Source organism: Podarcis vaucheri, assembly GCF_965113315.1.
Source record: "Podarcis vaucheri genome assembly, chromosome: 11".
NCBI lineage: Eukaryota > Metazoa > Chordata > Lepidosauria > Squamata > Lacertidae > Podarcis > Podarcis vaucheri.
The window spans coordinates 33,184,013-33,201,538 of record NC_138749.1 but is presented as its reverse complement, the minus strand read 5'-3'; the positions used below and the strand labels follow the sequence as shown (position 1 = coordinate 33,201,538).

At 43.6% G+C, this 17,526-nt stretch overlaps 1 protein-coding gene across 3 annotated transcripts in view; it reads right to left on the bottom strand.

Moving 5' to 3' along the window:
- Positions 1–9,988: 9,988 nt before the first annotated feature.
- VCAN (versican) overlaps positions 9,989–17,526 on the bottom strand; it is a 136,266-nt gene continuing 128,728 nt past the window's right edge. For all 3 annotated transcript variants that reach the window (XM_082191831.1, XM_082191833.1, XM_082191832.1), the window contains 3 exons: positions 15,433–15,577; positions 14,262–14,444; positions 9,989–13,568 (listed from right to left, as the gene is read on the bottom strand). In XM_082191831.1, the coding sequence (XP_082047957.1) occupies positions 13,438–13,568; positions 14,262–14,444; positions 15,433–15,577 (459 nt within the window). In that variant the 3' untranslated portion in view covers positions 9,989–13,437. The remainder of the gene's footprint in view (positions 13,569–14,261; positions 14,445–15,432; positions 15,578–17,526) is intronic.

The following is a 17,526-nucleotide window of genomic DNA, read 5'->3' as shown; positions in this document are numbered from 1 at the left end:
TTTGCTTGATGGTTGCCATTAATTTGATTTTAATTTGATTTAATTAATGTTATAATGAATGTTTTAGAATGTTGAACTATTTTTATTGTTGTTAGCCGCCCTGAGCCCGGCTTCGGCTGGGGAGGGCGGGATATAAATAAAATTTATTATTATTATTATTATTATTATTATTATTAACTTAAAGGAAAACTGCCTCAAATGAAGGGCAGTATAGAAAAGTAAGTAAGTAAGTAAGTAAGTAAGTAAGTAAGTAAGTACAGGACATGTTGCAGAGGAGGGAACCTTAACATTTACACAGGAAAACACTTCTCTGCGTGTCTACAATTCTTTATTTGCTCATGAATTACACTTATGACATATTGGCAGCTTAGTTCTTTCCAGGCCTTTAGCACTTGCACAAGACACTGTTTGTTCTGCAACAGCTAAAGAAGAATCCTGCACCAAGTAAATAGGACAAAGTGTCCTATTTCCCACACATATCTCTTATAATATATTTGCTCGTGCCATTGTCAAATCTTAGAATACCTTTGGAAGATTTTCTTGCTTTCCAACAGTGAAGAAAATCTATTGGGCCATTCCCTCGTTTTTCTAAGGCTTTTTAGATGGTGTCCACTGCAGCTTTATATAGCTGGACAGTGACTCACCATCATTATAAGCTTAATGTGTGTCATATATTTGCTTCATTGCTGTCTTCCGAACCAACATGGTCTAGCACAGGTTATGACAGCTATATTTTCAAAGACTCATTCTGAGGTAAGAGTGTGGGGGGGGTGGCAACCATTTCTCCACAACTCCAGAACTGAAGCCTACTAAGAACTGAAGCAATGACTATGGCAAAAATGAGGCAGGAATGTATATATAGGTTCACAGCCAAGGCTGCAATCCTGTGCAGACTTTAATGGGAGTAAGCACCACTGAATTCAATGGCATTTATTCTAAGGAAACATATTGTGTTGTCAGTCATGTTACAGGTGTGTCACCAGGTATTAAAATTATCACTATATTACCACAAGATTTACAGAAAAGTAATGCACTTAGCACTGGGTCTTAATCCTGACTGGACCTGGAAAAATAAGGAACTCCTCCCACTCCAAAAATGTATTTTTCCAGCTAAGTTGACATCTGAAGCAACATCAGCGATACCACACTCTTCGTCTTATTAATCTTTGACTGCGTCTCAGCTCATTGTAACATTATCCACTGGTTGTGAATTATTGATTTGATTAAAAGGCTATTTAATAAGTTTACTTGGCAGAGAAACTGTTTTGCAGTGCCCTCAGGCAAAGGCTATTAATGCCTGACTCTCCTCTCCACAATCAGATAATTTATACATAACCTTTTAATATTCAGACATAAAGGTTACTGCTTCAGTAAAGCAGCCCCATCTTCTTCGTTTCCATATTTGCATCAGAACTGTGTAGATCCATTCGGAATCAAGTTTTATGCATTAACCATTTTACAGTCCTATGCTGGACAATACAAAATTCATCATGTCGGTATAAAACCCCATAGGTTTTGAACTTGCCATTTTCCTTTGTAGCGGTATAAATTATGATTCCAGTCACACAATTCGTTTTGACTTTGCTGTTGTTGTAACACATGTATTTCCACTTTTTGAAAATGGTGTGCTTTTGTTCCACATTATCTGTGGGAAACAGTAGTAGCTGAGGAACAAAAATAATAATACCCGGGTCTACTTCCATTGGCAGGTCAATGTCAATGTCACAAAAGTAAATTGGAAAGTGGGGGCCCCATGTCCCCTCCTAAATCCAACTGGAGGAGTGCCTCTCCTCAAAATGAAAACAACATGTCCCTTCCATTATGGCTCCAAACTGCAAGCCGCACCCATTAACAATATTGTTTTGAAACTTTGGACCCTGGGAGACTCCAGCTGTGGCTGTTCCAAATTCAGTGACTATAGCCCATTTCGCTGGACTCTGTGAGAATCAATTCATTTTCATAATAACCAGTGGAAGGATTTCCCTGAATTCTAAATGGGAGATAAATGCCTCTCGACAAGTAGATGTTATGAGTAAACAGTTACCCTTCTTCCATTCAGCAGCCAACCTTTCCAAAACCAATCTCAACACATCCAACGCAATAAAGCCTCCTGTGGCTGACATCTAGTGGTGGCATGCTCAAATTACAGTCTGTGGAAGTTAAAAATGATGTGTTCAAAATCACATTTCTTGAAGGAAATTAAAACCTACGTGTGGCAGATCAGCTCACGGAAATAACAGTCTTTTCACTGTGCCTCCATAATAGGCATGACTTTTCAACAGAACTAGGATTTCTCAGTTCCACCGGACGTGTTCCAAGGCCTTTGCAGCAGCTGAATCCATTACTTCAAGTCTGTACTATATTATAAAGTTGTTTTCCTTCATTTGCCATACATTATCCAAAGTCCCTACTCAGGATTTGTGTAGGGTTTGTTCCTTAGCTTTTTCTTCTCCCATAGATGTCCCACAAGGCAGCAGGTACAGGTTTTTCCTCAGGGTTTACTCTCAAAGCAAGGCAGCAGATGTTTAGGATCAGTGTTTACACCTTCACCTCAGTGGGCTACCTGCCCAGGTTGATAATTGTAGCCAAGGGGCCCCTCCAGATGTGCACTCATTTTACACTTTATTATTATTATTACTTATTATTTTTACTGAATGTGCAAATTATGGGGAATTGATTTGTACTCATGATGCTCTCAGGGCGATCATACACAATCCCACTTTTTACAGCATTTGCGCTTACTAAAATTTCAGAGCATTCTTATGGCTTCATTTCCAGTCACTGAATGTCCTGCTGAAATCACATAGCTTTTCAGACCACAAATGTTCTGGGTGGTGGCAGTGGCGTAGCGTGGGTTGTCAGCACCCAGGGCAAGGCAAGTAATTTGTGCCCCCTAACCCGTGGATTTGCGCCCCTAACCCGTGGATTTGCGCCCCCTAACCCTAACCCCCAGATGTTGCGCCCGGTGCGGCCAGCCCCCCCTGCACCCCCCACGCTACGCCACTGGGTGGTGGTGCCTTGCGTTTACTGTGCTAACCCTTCCAGAGAGCAATGATACGGTAGCAATTTGAGAATGGGGCAGGGTTGTTGTTGCTGTAAAGTCTGCCTTTGCTTTTTAGTGTTTGTATATTGTAAACGGCTTGCGATCTTCAGATGAAGAGTGGTATAGAAATTTAAGAGATAAATAAAGAGGAAGGCAGAATAAACCCACCCGAATGCATTAGTATTATGCCAAGAACATATTGCAGAATGCACCCACAATGCAACACCAATCTGGGAGGTGGGGAATAGGGACAAGAGTCCTAGTACCAATAGCCAGGACAGAAGAATTAGTTTCATGCTAGGATATGGAAGTGACAGCAACCTTTTTCTGGTGGTCCCTCAATGCCTGTTCCTTCAGCCTACAGAAAGAAAGGCTGTTTCAGGGCCCTGTGGCAGGTTGGGGAGGTCCTCCTGGCACTGTTTCCCGATAGCTATTGTTCAGCTGCTGGCGCAAATTTGCTTTGTCTGAGGCATCACTCCTACAACACAAGGATTTAAACCCTAATAACCTCCAGATGGTTCTGCACTGTTTCTTGGCTTTCACTCCTCTTCTTGGACGCAGAGGGACTGCATTTGGAAGAGACTCTGGCGCCGTGAATCAAAAAGCTATCCTGAGCCATCAAGTTATTATTATTATTATTTTTAAAAAAGCTTCCTTATTAATTTTGGCTTTTTTCCTTCATTGCAACACAATTAACTTTCTGTAAAATAAAAAATAAAATGTGTATTTAGAAATGATAAAGTTTTCCCATGCTTTGTGCTGTTAGTGAAAAGCAATGTCACAGTCTAAGTAAGTTAAACTATATTAGTTTATATTATACAGACTTTGGTGGGATTTGAGCTTAAGGGGCAAAAATACACACACAAATGCCTGTACTAAACCTTGTTTCTTCCCTCTCTCTCTCTGTTTTTTTTTTATTATTATTAAAAGCAGTCTTGGAAATTAAAAGCTGTGCATTTGGGTGCAGGAGTGGGGAAGTGACCTTGAAAGGCGAGGACTCTAGCACAATGGCAGGACACATGCTTTGCATGTAGAAGGTCCCAGATTCCATTCATAGCATCTCCAGGAAGGGCTATGTCTGAAACCCTGGAGAGACTACGCTACTTTGAGCTAGATTGCTCAAAGGTCTTCTTCAGTAGAAGGCAGCTTCCTATGTTCCTTTCTGTGCTGGTTGTTTTTCAGTTACAATCATGCCTGTCCCAAGCTCCTTTTCTAAATTGCAGCGTGGAAGATGCATTTTATGAGAGTAATCATACATCTGGAAGTGCAAGGGGAGCTGTGGTGGGCGGGCAGTTTTAAATGACAATACGGCTGGTGGGGAAAAGATTAAGCAGGCTTCCCACACTGCTCTTCCACTGTGCAACATTGCAGCCCCTCAAGACTGCTTTTCAGGAAGGGGAAAAAATACAAAGAGTTGAAGCTTATGTGCATTTGTATGTAATGTGCAGCCAGTGGCGTAGCGTGGGTTGTCAGCACCCGGGGCAAGGCAAGTAATTTGCGCCCCCTAGCCTGTGGATTTTTGCACTCGAGTGCGAGCGCGCCCCCCCCCAGATGTTGCGCCCGCCCCCTGCACCCCCACACACTACGCCACTGGGGCTGGGGGCAAGCGAAGGAGCCAAGGACCCCCCCAAGGCTCAGCAGGAATTTATTAAGCCGAAGCCCCCTCCCCTCGGGCGCCTCCCCGCCCCCTCCTCTCCTTGGGCTGTAGGTGTAGCTCCAGATCCGGGCTTGGCGAGCGCCTCTCCTCCTCCCGGCCGGGTCCGGGGGCTTCCAGCCGTGCTCCGTCCTCACCCCCCCCCCGGGGCTGAGACTTGTGCTGAGAGCTGGAGCCAGCGGCGCCCCCTTCTGCTGGGAGACCCTCGCCCGCCCGCCGGCTTCCTCTCGGAGGGTTTAGACGCGGTGAGGCCCCTCGGAGCTCTCCTCCCTCCCAGTCGGCAGAAGCAGCCGCCGCTTGTGGCTGGGCCGAGGGGATGGCAGCGGCGTCAGGGTGCGGAGGCTGCCCGTGCCCGGCCAGGCGTCGGTGGCGGCGCTGGCGCTGGCGCTGCTACAGCGGCTGCTCCTCTTGCGAGCAGTGAGTGGAGCGCAGCCGCAGTGGCGGCGGGGGGCGCGCACTAGGGCGCAAGGCTGGCGGCGGCGGGGAGCCCAGCGGAGGAAGGAACTTGTCTCTTCCCTCTGGACTCGCGCCCCCCCCCCAGATGTTGCGCCCGGTGCGGCCGGCACCCCTGGCACCCCCCACGCTACGCCACTGTGTGCAGCTGACCTCTACATTTCATCAGGTATGCTTCAGGCTATTTATTTAATCTTTCCATCATGAGTAAAAAAACCTGTCCTAATTCTAGGACTATTATTTTCACATATGAAGCTATATTTTGCTGAGTCAGACCACCCCTACTATCTCAACTCCTCTGAATGGAGATTGAACCTGTCACTTGAAGGATGCTGCAAAACTTTGGGAAGGCTGTATTTGGGTCAGTGGGCACAGCTCAGTGGTACCGCATACAGTGGTACCTCGGGTTACATATGCTTCAGGCTACATACGCTTCAGGTTACAGACTCCTCTAACCCAGATATAGTGCTTCAGGTTAAGAACTTTGCTTCAGGATAAGAACAGAAATCGTGCTCTGGCGGCGCGGCGGCAGCAGGAGGCCCCATTAGCTAAAGTGGTGCTTCAGGTTAAGAACAGTTTCAGGTTAAGAACGGACCTCCGGAACGAATTAAGTACTTAACCCGAGGTACCACGGTATATGCAGAAGGTTCCAAGTCAGGGGCATAGGAAGGAGTGGGGGGGCAACCCGCCCCAGGTGCCCTCACTGAGGGGGGTGACATTTGGCGTGCCGCCCACCTGCCACTCCCAAGCCTACCCTGAGCCGCAGCCAGTGGTATTACACCCTCCCCCTTCATTTTGACAGCTTGGGGGAGGCTTGGGAATCACTGGCAGGCAGCGTGCCGAATGTCCACCATGGGCGGCTCACTCCGCCCCTGGCTGCAGGGCATGCGCACCGCTCTGGGCACCCGATCGGCTATCCCGCAGCTGGGAGGGCACCCTCTGCGCCACTCCCCCCTCGGGAGCGCACCCACCCTGCGCAGTGCAGGCATATGCTCTGCCGCTGTCCCAGGTTTATTTCATCTGAGGATCACAAGGTGGTTTACCATTTACAGGTTCCAATCCCTGGCATCTCCAGGTTGGGCTGGAAAAGACTCCCTGCAGAAAAACCTGGAAAGCCTCTGCCACAAAGTGTGCACAAAACTGAGCAAAATGGACCAGCCACTGACTCCCTATGGTCCTGTGAGCTGTTACCTTTCTGTTTCTCTGCAAAGAGATGTGCATGTTTTGTGGGTGGGTGTATGGAAAAGAGAAGGAAAGCGAGAAGCAAGGTAGAGTTGGAAGGAGAGGTGTTCAGTATATGCTGCAGGAAAACAGCAGTTTCCTAAGTCTTTCAGACATCTCACGCTTACATTTTTAAAAGCGAAGGAATGTTCTTCTTGCATATATACAAACATATGCATTTGTCCACTTCCTTTAAAAGCTAAGGCATGCAGAGAACCCAGGTGCTATTCAGCAAATCCTGGTGTTCTTGGCATTTATTCATTTCAAGTTCTGTATTTATGTGTATAAAACCTTTCCTATAAACAAAGAGGTAGTGTTGGATTGCGCCCATAACTTAAAACATAATGTAGGAAAGCAAATGTAGGTGTCCATTAACGGAGAGAGTTTGGACCATTCAGCTCTGTAAATGTGTGTGGTGGGAAGCTGAGAGCATGCTGCAGATATCAACACAGGTTCTCCCAAGTCAGCTTTTGTTTCCAATACACTGCCACAGCACGAGGACCCTGATCTTGCCAGGTTTGTTCTAATCATTTCTGAGTTGGGTTGCATCTTCTGCCTAAAGCAGATCCATGCAACTTTGTACCCTGCAGCTGCTGAAGTATATTTTGAAAGCATATTGTAGGGCAACTATAGCCCTGTTCAGACGTTCTCTGGGCTTTTGTTGTGTGGGGTTGTGCTTACTCACAATCTTCTTCCTGCCTTGTATACTTGTTTGGCATCTCTGACAGATCCAGTGTGCATACGAACTGCACACCCAAACATACCTGTTCATTTGATTGTGGGCCCTGCCCATTCAAGGGTCCTCAATCACATAAACAGAGCCTATCGCTCATACAGTTTGAATGGCTTTAGGCTCTTTTAGATATGGCACCAAGCACTCATAGGTCCAGGAGGTACACAAGCTGGTTCAATCCAGTTCTGCCCTGTACAAGCATTCAGGGAACATGTGAGCAGTGCTTATATTTTTCAAGGTTATCTTTAAATTAAATGAACAAAAGACCCTGTTGGGTGTTAAATCAGTTGGCAATGAACTATTGCAGCGTAAATGAACAGAAAAAACAGAAGATGGAATAGAACCTTTGGCAATGTGTAGCAATGTTAATGGAACTAAGTTAGAGAGTTAGTAAAGCAGACAGGAGAAGTCAGTGGAACAAGAGGGAAATGCAGATTAAGGGACGAACAACCCAAAAGTGACAGCATAGAAACAAAGAAAAAGAGAGAGAAGTGACATAGAGTGTTGGTTCCCAACTGTTTTGGTATGGAAACTCACAACTCCAATTTTACTGGGTAGGTTGACCCTTCGTTTTATTGTCACATGAATTTTGGACCTTTGGTCTTTGGCAGCCATTGGCTGTGTGCATTTTAACTGCAAGTTTGCCTAATTTATAACCACCTCAACAAAAATTTACTTAATGCTTCTATTAATGTGGAATTTGTTGAAATATTTATAGTACTTACAAAGTTATTCAGTTTTGTTTATGGGAACGTAAAAACACCAACCATCTAATTGCAGGATATTGCTCCGTAAGCTGTACAAATTTTATTCTAAAACGTTACTCAAGCAGCGTTAGATATAATGAACTAGTAAGCTTTTTAATCCTATTTACAATAGAGTCCATTTTGGCAAGCATTTTGGCTGAGCTTGCATTTTGCCAATGAGTTGGTCAGTGCAGAGTGTGATGGTTGTCAGACATACTCTCAAATCATTATTGTTACATTGACTAATGCTTTTAATTGTTATTTCGCCTAAGCAACCTTCAGATCACCCTTGGCTCAACTACAAGCTGTTCCCTGCAGCAGATCTGGTGACAAGCACCTGCACATCACAGGCACTTATGGACACCCTGCATGAGCAGCCTGTGGCAAACTGTCAACAGCTCTGCCACCAGCAAGCAGCTCCCATGTGTTAAAATGTAAGCCTTGGGCTTTGCTGATGTTCAGTTACAAGTGCCAACACATCATTATAATAGGCCAGCCAAACAAAAAGCTGTAAGGGGTATTCATCCTATGAATTGGGGATTAAATGCAATAATTATTTGGGTTTCACTTACCAAGTCCACGACCCACTTGCCCAGTGGGCTGCAATCCACAGGCTGGGCATGGCCGGCTTAGAGGAGGTTTAGCCAGACTTTAGGGATAAGGAGCACACAGGGCGTCAGATATCTGACAGGGATACTGAAACTTAATATCGTGAACCCTCTTAGTGGTAAAATAGCCTGATAAGGAGCTGGCATGCCTGCCACCACATTTGAATCACACTCCCAGTGGCGGAGGAAGAGGAATGCGGGGGGAGTGCACAGCCCCTGGCAGCTCAATCCCGGTGGGGTACCATTGTGGCTGCACCCCCCCCCCGCCCGCTCTGGGTGCCATGCCCCTGCAGGTGGTGTGCCACGCTTGCAGGATGCACACCACCACCCCAGTGCCGGAGCATGAAGCTCTGCCACTGTACCCTCCTTCTCCAACCCCAGGTAAATGGGCCACTGAATGGAAAGGGGATCGGGCAATGGTGAAGATGAGCCCTTCGAGGGCCAATGGGTGCCTGGTGCACAATCGCTTGGAGAACGCAGAAACCACTGGTCTTTTGGATGTGGTTGCTTGGATTGTGCACAAAGAATTTAGCGTGAAAATGTTCATGCATTCGTACTACCTTCTTTGAAACGAGATGTAAAAGAGACAAGGGGAGGGGCAAGCAAGAGTGCAAGGACTTAAAAGGTTGTTCTTGATCCAGCAAACCTTGATTCAGTGGACTGAGATCCTTACCCAGAGCCGAGTCAGCAAACTTTTTCAGCAGGGGGCCGGTCCACAGTCTCTCAGACCTTGTGGGGGGCCAGGCTATATTTTGAAGGGGGGGGGGGAAATGAACGAATTCCTATGCCCCACAAATAACCCAGAGATGCAATTTAAATAAAAGGGCACATTCTACTCATGTAAAAACACACTGATTCCCGGACCGTCTGCGGGCCAGATTTAGAAGACGATTGGGCCAGATCCGGCCCCCGGGCCTTAGTTTGCCTACCCATGCCCCAGACCATTGACTTGGAGAATGGGACAATGGGCTTATTGTGTAAAGCAGAGGCGGTTAACCTGTGGCCCTCTAGATGCCATTGTATCCCAACACCCATCAGCATGGCCAATAGTCAGGGAAGATTGGAGTTGTAGTCTAGCTCCAATCTGGGGGGGGGGGGCAAAGGTTAGTCACCATGGTGGTGTAAGGGCCAGACAGTGCATATGTTCACTAAGACTGGCAAACTGTTTCAAAGACCAACCTTCACAAAGAAATCAACTAAGAAGGAAGGCAGGCATGACTCAGAAATACATGCACTTACTTAGCACAATGCCAAATGATTTTATTTTTTATTTTGTAATGATAGAGCACCTCTGCATTGCAAAGTATATCCCCACTTTCAAATCCTTTGAAGAGTCTTTGTATTATTAGTTGGCTGAGCTGAGGTTTAGCAATTCTTCAGTTCCCTCTCCCCCACTTACCTTGATTTGTCAGCGAGTCTCAGGAATAACAGCAGTAATCCTTGTGCTGGTACCAACAAGATCAAACTGTCTGATCAAAATGTCTGTTTCAGTACAAATGGTGAAAAGCAGTGATAAAACCTACACTAGTGTATTTTTGTACAAAAGGACATATATATACTGTTTATTGAGAATAATCTCAGTTTACACAAGATTTATTATTTATATTTATATATATATATATATGGTATATTATAAAACAGATTTCATAAATTACCTGCATCTAATTGACTATGGTCAAATCAATTTCCCATTAAAAGTCAATCAAAAAAATTGACCCTGGTTAATCAGCTAAAAAGTTGTTATTAGAAATGTAGAAAAAAAGTTATGAAAGTGTTTGCATCACTCAGTATTTGTTGTTCTTGGTTATTTGACTTGACTCATCAGTAGAACTTGACATTACATAGACTTAAATTTGAAGACATGCAATAAACAGAACATATCACAGTAGAGCAAAACAAGATTTCTTTGGTGAGCCAGAAGCCGATATATAAAAAAATTAACAAGGTTTCTAAAGTTCTTTCACAAAAAACCCCAAAACATTCACATTACACACCATACAAAATAGAATACAAATAGTGAAAAAAGTATTATGGGTATAGAAAAGGAAAGAAATGTACAGTTCAAAACAGTGGTAGCTTTTTTATGAGAGACCATGATTCTTCTCAAGGTGATTTGACATTTCACAAAACTGGTCCCAGTCTGGGAACCCCTGGGCCTTTGTAAGAGTGAAGCTACTGAATGTGCAACAAAATGAAGCTATATATTGTTTATGCTCATTGTATACCTTTGGTGAGCAAGCTTACCTGCCAACTACCTCAGTCTTAACATGGAAGGTTAGCACACCTATTTCCCACAGCATGGTTCAGTTTTGCTTCTGATCATCACACAACAGGGCACCTGAAATGGGATCTCACCACTCCTCTCCAACTCTGGTTTTTTGGCCAGACAGATATTGTGCATTATTGTCTTGAAGCTCATTTAATAAATGGCCCAGTTTCTTTTAGATTCCTCCATATTTTTTTTGCAGATTGTTGTACAGAGGAAATTAACTGTGTTAATCTACCATAGATTCACACATTATTTAATCAGTCTATGGTCACCGCAAGTTCTCAGGGTGCATTAATTCAGCTGAAAGAGGTTTCAGGCAGTGGGAAACTGTAAACTACCTAGGGGAACATGCCAAAATCAGAGTTACTATTTGTTTTCTTACATTTTATCCTGCCTCTCTTCCATCATGGCACCTAGGGTCCCAGGAAGTCTTCCCATGCCTATTGAAGGGGTCCAGAGTTGCTTAGTGTCAGCAAAATGTGCCTTCAGACCATAACCTCAGACTTGAGAGGAAGCGCTTTACAAGTAAATAATCCACACCACTTGAGGCTGCATCTATATGAAATTCTAGCCGCACAACATTTATGTGTGAAGACACATTGCTGCACCAATCCAGGGCCAGTTTCTTGACTTGTGAGAGTACACATGAGCTCTGTTCACAACTATAGCTACATCACATACTAAACGTACACAACAGAATTGGATTATGAAGAGGTCAGTCTATCAGCTAGCCCTTACTGATTGATTAATGTTACCTTCTACTTACAAACTTCACATGTACTGATACAACTAGAATATTTTTCTTCTTTAATACGTTTTTGGAATTCAAAGAACAGAACATTTCAGATCTTTTCTTCTCTCCTCAACAAAGCTAAAAACAGAATATTGCAACTGGGGCGGGGGTTCTTTTGGGCCAGATAGGACCATACTTGTTCAAAGATCCACCATTTGTGCCTGACGCAGAGAGTGTACATTACATCCCTCTGCGCACTCCTGGAATGCCTATACTGCTTCTCTGATATCACCAGGCATCCATGCAGAGCAGACCCATTTTTGTGTGGTCAATTTTATCCCAGATAAAATCCAGAAATTGTCCTGTGTTAGACTTGATGCACAAGGCCAGATTAGAATGTCACACACTTGTGTGGGTAGTGGCAGTTTTGTAGGCGAAGAAGGCATACCAGAAATGTGGAGAGGGAAGACACACTCTTGCTCCCCAGGCATGGCATAGATCTGGAGATAAGATACTTCTAGCCCTTGAAAGTACCGACCCAGCCTAGCCCTTGAAAGTACCACTTTCTGCAATCAGTGTACCCCACCTGGCCATGGAAGATGAATCGAGAAGAGCTAAGGAGACATATCCCCTCCTTATACTAGGCCTGTTAGGCAGAAAAATCTACAATAGTTCTAGGAACACAGAGATTATTCACAAGTCAAGGTATTGATTGCTTACGTCACACAGCTCTCACTCATGATCCCATTTATTATATAGATATAGATATATTCTCTCAAGTCAAGTCAAAAACATTTGAAGCCAACTCTAGTTCTCCCAAATGCATCAGGATGAGCTTGGAGGCTGAAAACAAGCTACCAAGCTATTTCAAGATAAAAAGAACATCCAATAAATTATATCAGTATGGCTTACTTCATTTATTTAGGTACGCTTCACAGCTGCAGCATTCATACACAAACATTCATTACTTTATAAAAGGATTAAAAATGGTTATATATATTTATATATACAAAATTATTTACTTTTTCGTTTGTTCGGTTTTTTTGTACAACAAAAGTTGTAGGTCTATCGTATCTCCATCTTAAAATGCAGAGAGCTGTAATGTAGACCCACGGTTAGTGTTGTAAAAGTCATCGTTAAAAAAAAAAGTGGCCCTGGTTGAGATTTATTGTATTAGCACTTATTATTGTTATTATTGTTATTGTTATTCCTACAGGCCCTCCTTGTCATCTTTTTAAAAAAGTCCTCCAGGCAAGTCCCTTTTCAATCAGTGCCAATGCTGAAAAGGACGGAAGTCAAGTTCCACATTGCAGTCCATTCTTCAGGGTTGTTCCTGCTTGCTGTGCTCCTTATGTGTAAGGTTTCAACACACAGTTCTCTATGGACCTCTGCTGGGAAAGAACAGCGTTCCTCTGCTACTTTGCTCATCTTCAGCCATTGCAACAGCCGTTTTCTCCCATGGTTACAAAAAGAAAAGAGAGAGCAGACTGCAATTTAAAATTATTTTCAGCCTGATGAAGTACCTCAAGACAAACAAACAAAAAAAAAATGATTAAAGACCTCTGAGGCCAAATAGCCATAAATAAACTTGAACTTAGTGTGACATTTCATTGTATATACAGGGTTGCTGTTCTTTTAACGTAACACACATTAAAACACCATTAAATCATCTTATTTACATTATCATTGGTGCTAAAATGGAAGAGTTTTAATTATTATAGGACGCTGGGACAGGGACTCTAATGTTCCCTCATCAATGACAAATGAACATTAACATGCTATAGATGGCTGGCAATGTCTCCCTTTTCGATTTTGCATTTGTAGCAATCACAGATGTGTGCTGAGAGTTCTGAGGTCCTTAAGTTTTCAAAAAAATAAAAATGCTTGGTAATACTCCTATAATTGATTTTTTAAAAGGCACAGTTAAGTTAGGACTTTGGCTGGCATGGAGAACATCCCGCTTTTGCCAGAGTGTGTTCAGCGCCTTGAATCCTGCCATGTCCTGATCCAACGATGAAAATGTTTTGATGAATTTAATGAGTTTCCCTTTCCTGGTGAAGAATGTTTATAATAATATTTCTTAGAGTAAGTCCTTTGGAATGAGGATGCTGGAAACAAAAGAGAAAGAAAAGAAGGAAAATGTTGTAAGCATGCCAGCAAAACTAGAAGCATGATGAAGAGATACACTGTGTTAGACACACAACTCAGGTTCAGACATTTCCTGACCAGCATAGAGTCTTTGTGTGGTGGAGGAGAGGGCATGAAGGTAACATGGGTGTTCACACATTACATTCAACGAGGGTGCAGCCTGTGAAACTGGCAGCACAAATAGTTGAGCTACACACTCATACAGTAATGTATGTGTGTTGTTCAGCCAGTGTACAGTCTGTGTACCTGCCTACATAACAGCAGAGCTGTTCATATGAACAAGTGTACACTCTTTCACACAAATGTTTGTACAAGTGCAAAGATGGCTTGTACTGTATTCAGGGTAACCTGTGAACCATCCTAGAGTCACATGCAATTCGGGCTCTCTGTTTGGAAATCCCAATTGTGCAGATGTCCAATTTGCACAATTCTCCCACATCATAAAAATAAGACGATGGAATAAAATGAGCATCAGAATGGTCATAGACCTGTATGGAACACCTGCATTAAATAACACTATCTACAGGGTAGAGTGGAGAGGTGTGTTGGGGCAGGGAATGGTCTCTCCTCCTCCATGCAAAGACATTTGACAGACTGGTGAGGGTCTAGCCTGAACCTTGCCAATCACAAATCCCTTTGCATAGGCAACTCACGATTCATGCAGGTAATTTTAGGCAAATCCCATCGTCCATTCCCTTGGCACCGGATGATTGGAACGTGGCGCTGGATAAAACCATCTTTGCAGTGGTATCTGATCAAGGAGTTTATTTCATAACGAGGCTTCATCTTCCCAAAAGTCTTTGCATTTTCTACAACTGGGGGCTGGCCACAGGCAACTAAAAGTACAAATTCAGACTTATTGTCAGTTTTCTTCCACACCATAATCTTGGACAAAGCTCCCTTCTCTCTCCAAAAAGCCCACTATTCAGACTGGGTTCTCAGTCATTTTTAGAGAGTTTGATTAAAGGGGTGGGGACCCCTAGCCTTCATTTTTTAAAACTAAATTAGTTAATTGGAAGTATAACTTAATTTGATTACAACAATTTTCAACCTTTCCTAAATAGTCACTAGAAGTTTATAACATTGGAGGAAGGCTAGGAGGGCTCATGTGAAATCTCACGGGAACATCGACGGCCGTTTGAGATGTTGTGAGAGCATCCGAGAACCAGCATGCTGAGATGGCCTTGCCCCACAATCAAGGCACAGAGGTTAAAAGCTCTTTTCATGCCAGGTCTGCCTGGGTTACCCACCACGAAAGAGCTTTTAAGCTCTTTGTCTGATTTGGGGGGCAAGGCATGCCAGCTCCAGAAAACTAGGATTGCTCATGGGGGGCAGTTCCAAGGGGGTACTTTGCATATAGGCATTTTTGCTCATATGAGGGACCCTTGGGACCAAACCCCCATGAGAATGAACTCTGCTCATTGAAGGATCTCACAAGTGGAACAACACAATCCTAAGCACATCTACTCAGAAATAAAGCCTATTGAATTCAGTGCTGAATTAAAATAAGTGGAGTTAGGATGGCAGTCATATGTCATTGCATTTTTCTCTTACACAGCTGAAACATGAAATTACAAGAAAGCTAAAGTTGGGATGAAGAATTCTTCTTAGAATGCATTCATTTGTTTCAGCACATTTTTAGTAATGGCATGGAGCCAGTTTCAATAACACAGCCAGCACTGATTTCTGCAGCACTAACATAGCTTGGCGTGCAATGAAATATGCTAGTATTCAGACATTATGACTTGCACACGTAAGTTCACAAGCCTGCACTTCTTGTGTATTTCATGTGGCAATTTGTGACCCTGGTCTGAAAATCTTTACCTGTTCCTTTCTTGCAAGTGTAGGTGAGATGATAATTGCATGGTACATCGTTCCACTGGCCATTCTCGTGCCAAATTATAACAACACAATCTTCTCCAGAAGAAAAGAAACTGTCTGGTTGGTTTGGTCTCCAGTTTTCATATTGCTGAAGAAGATAAAGAAAAATACCAGAAGCATGGTTAAAGAGAAACTGAATTCAAGCAGGGCTTGCTAAGTTAAGGACCAATGAAGTGTAAATATTTCCTTCCTCCTCGTAGTCCCAAGGAAAATCTCCCCTCTGAAGCTGCTATCTGCACTGGGAAGAAAATTTCCCCATAAGTCAATAAAGTGTTCCCTCCCAATGCAAATAGCAGCTTCAGAGGGGAGATTTTCATCAGGATCACAGTAAATGGGGAAGGGTTCTCCACCCATTGCTATTCCACTAATTACCCTTCCCCGAGTACCATAGCTCTTATTTTAATTTTTTTTGAAATGTATACATTAAATACTGTAAGGTAAAGGTAAAGGACCCCTCGATGGTTAAGTCCAGCCAAGGGGACTATGGGGTTGTGGCACTCATCTCGCTTTCAGTCCAAGGGAGACGATGTTTGTCCACAGACAGCTTTCTGGGTCATGTGGTTAGCATAACTAAACTGCTTCTGGCACAATGGGACACTGTGATGGAAAACAGAGCGCACGGAAACACCGTTTGACTTCCTGTCGCAGTGGTCTCTATTTATCTACTTGTACTGGTGTGCTTTCGAACTGCTAGTTTGGCAGGGGCTGGGACAAAGCAATGAGAGCTCATCCCGTCATGGGGGTTTGAGCCACTGACCTTCTGATCGGCAAGCCCAAGAGGCTCAGTGGTTTAGACTACAGCACCAAGCAAGGACACAGGAGCAGGAGCACCCAGCTGGTCTCCTGGCACTGATGATGCTGTGGCTGATTGAGAGGGTAAAAAGCAAGGCTAGGGAAAAGTCAGTGCTACAAGGCAGGTTGATCTGGCACTCCTTCTGCTGTGTTCTCACAGTGCCAACCTCCCTCTCCCAGCAACAAACAGCAGGGGCAGAAGGCCAAGTGCCACTGCCATCCCCGTCGGCCACTCCCAATTGCAAAGATGCATTTAACATCACATTTAGGCCAGCCACTCCTCAGGGCAAATATGCATTTAGCATCACATTTGGGTAGGTCCTTAGTTTAGGAATCAGAAAGTTTTCAAATATATTGGAGGATTGTTTGTTTGACCTATTTTCTAATTTTTAAAGGTATGTTACCATCACATCTTCTATCCCTCCATGAAAATAGTGAAATACTTGTATTAATAACTGAGAAAGCTGTAATTTTAGTCAAGAGTCTAACATGGAAGCACCCATCAGAGATTGCCATGTGGACATAATGTACTATCCAGTATGTACTACTACAGCCTTGTGTCTTGTTTCTCAAATAGCCCAGAGAGAGAAAATGCTTGCCTTGCCAAATATCCCTTTTTCATTTCTGTAATGCATAGCATTAGAATATGTTTCAAAACATATTCAAAACATATTGGGAAAGATTGAGGGCACAAGGAGAAGGGGACGACAGAGGATGAGATGGTTGGACAGTGTTCTCGAAGCTACCAGCATGAGTTTGACCAAACTGCGGGAGGCAGTGGAAGACAGAAGTGCATGGCGTGCTCTGGTCCATGGGGTCACGACTAAACATCAACAACGTTTCAAAACTCTTTATCTGAATAAATAGGACTACGGCAGAATAAGTACTACATTGTACTATTCTTTGTCTTGCGTACAGGTACAGATATATGAGTGACCAGGAAAAGAGAGGGAGAATACTTGAAATCTTTTTAGCTTTTCTCTGTGGTGCTACAAAACTTTCATTTCAAGTAGAAATTAATGGTGGATAAAAATAAGTTTCTAGAAGAGCAAGAATCCTCATAAATACCTGGCACGTACCAGTCACTCTGTCCCTTAAATGGTCATAATGGCACAGTTCACAAGTGCTTTTATTTAATCTCAGTGCTTACTTCTTGGAGCTGGTCCACTTACATGCTTATAAAAAGTACAAATTGTTTTCCTTTAATTCTTTATCTAGTAATCCAAACATAATGTCTTTCTGAGA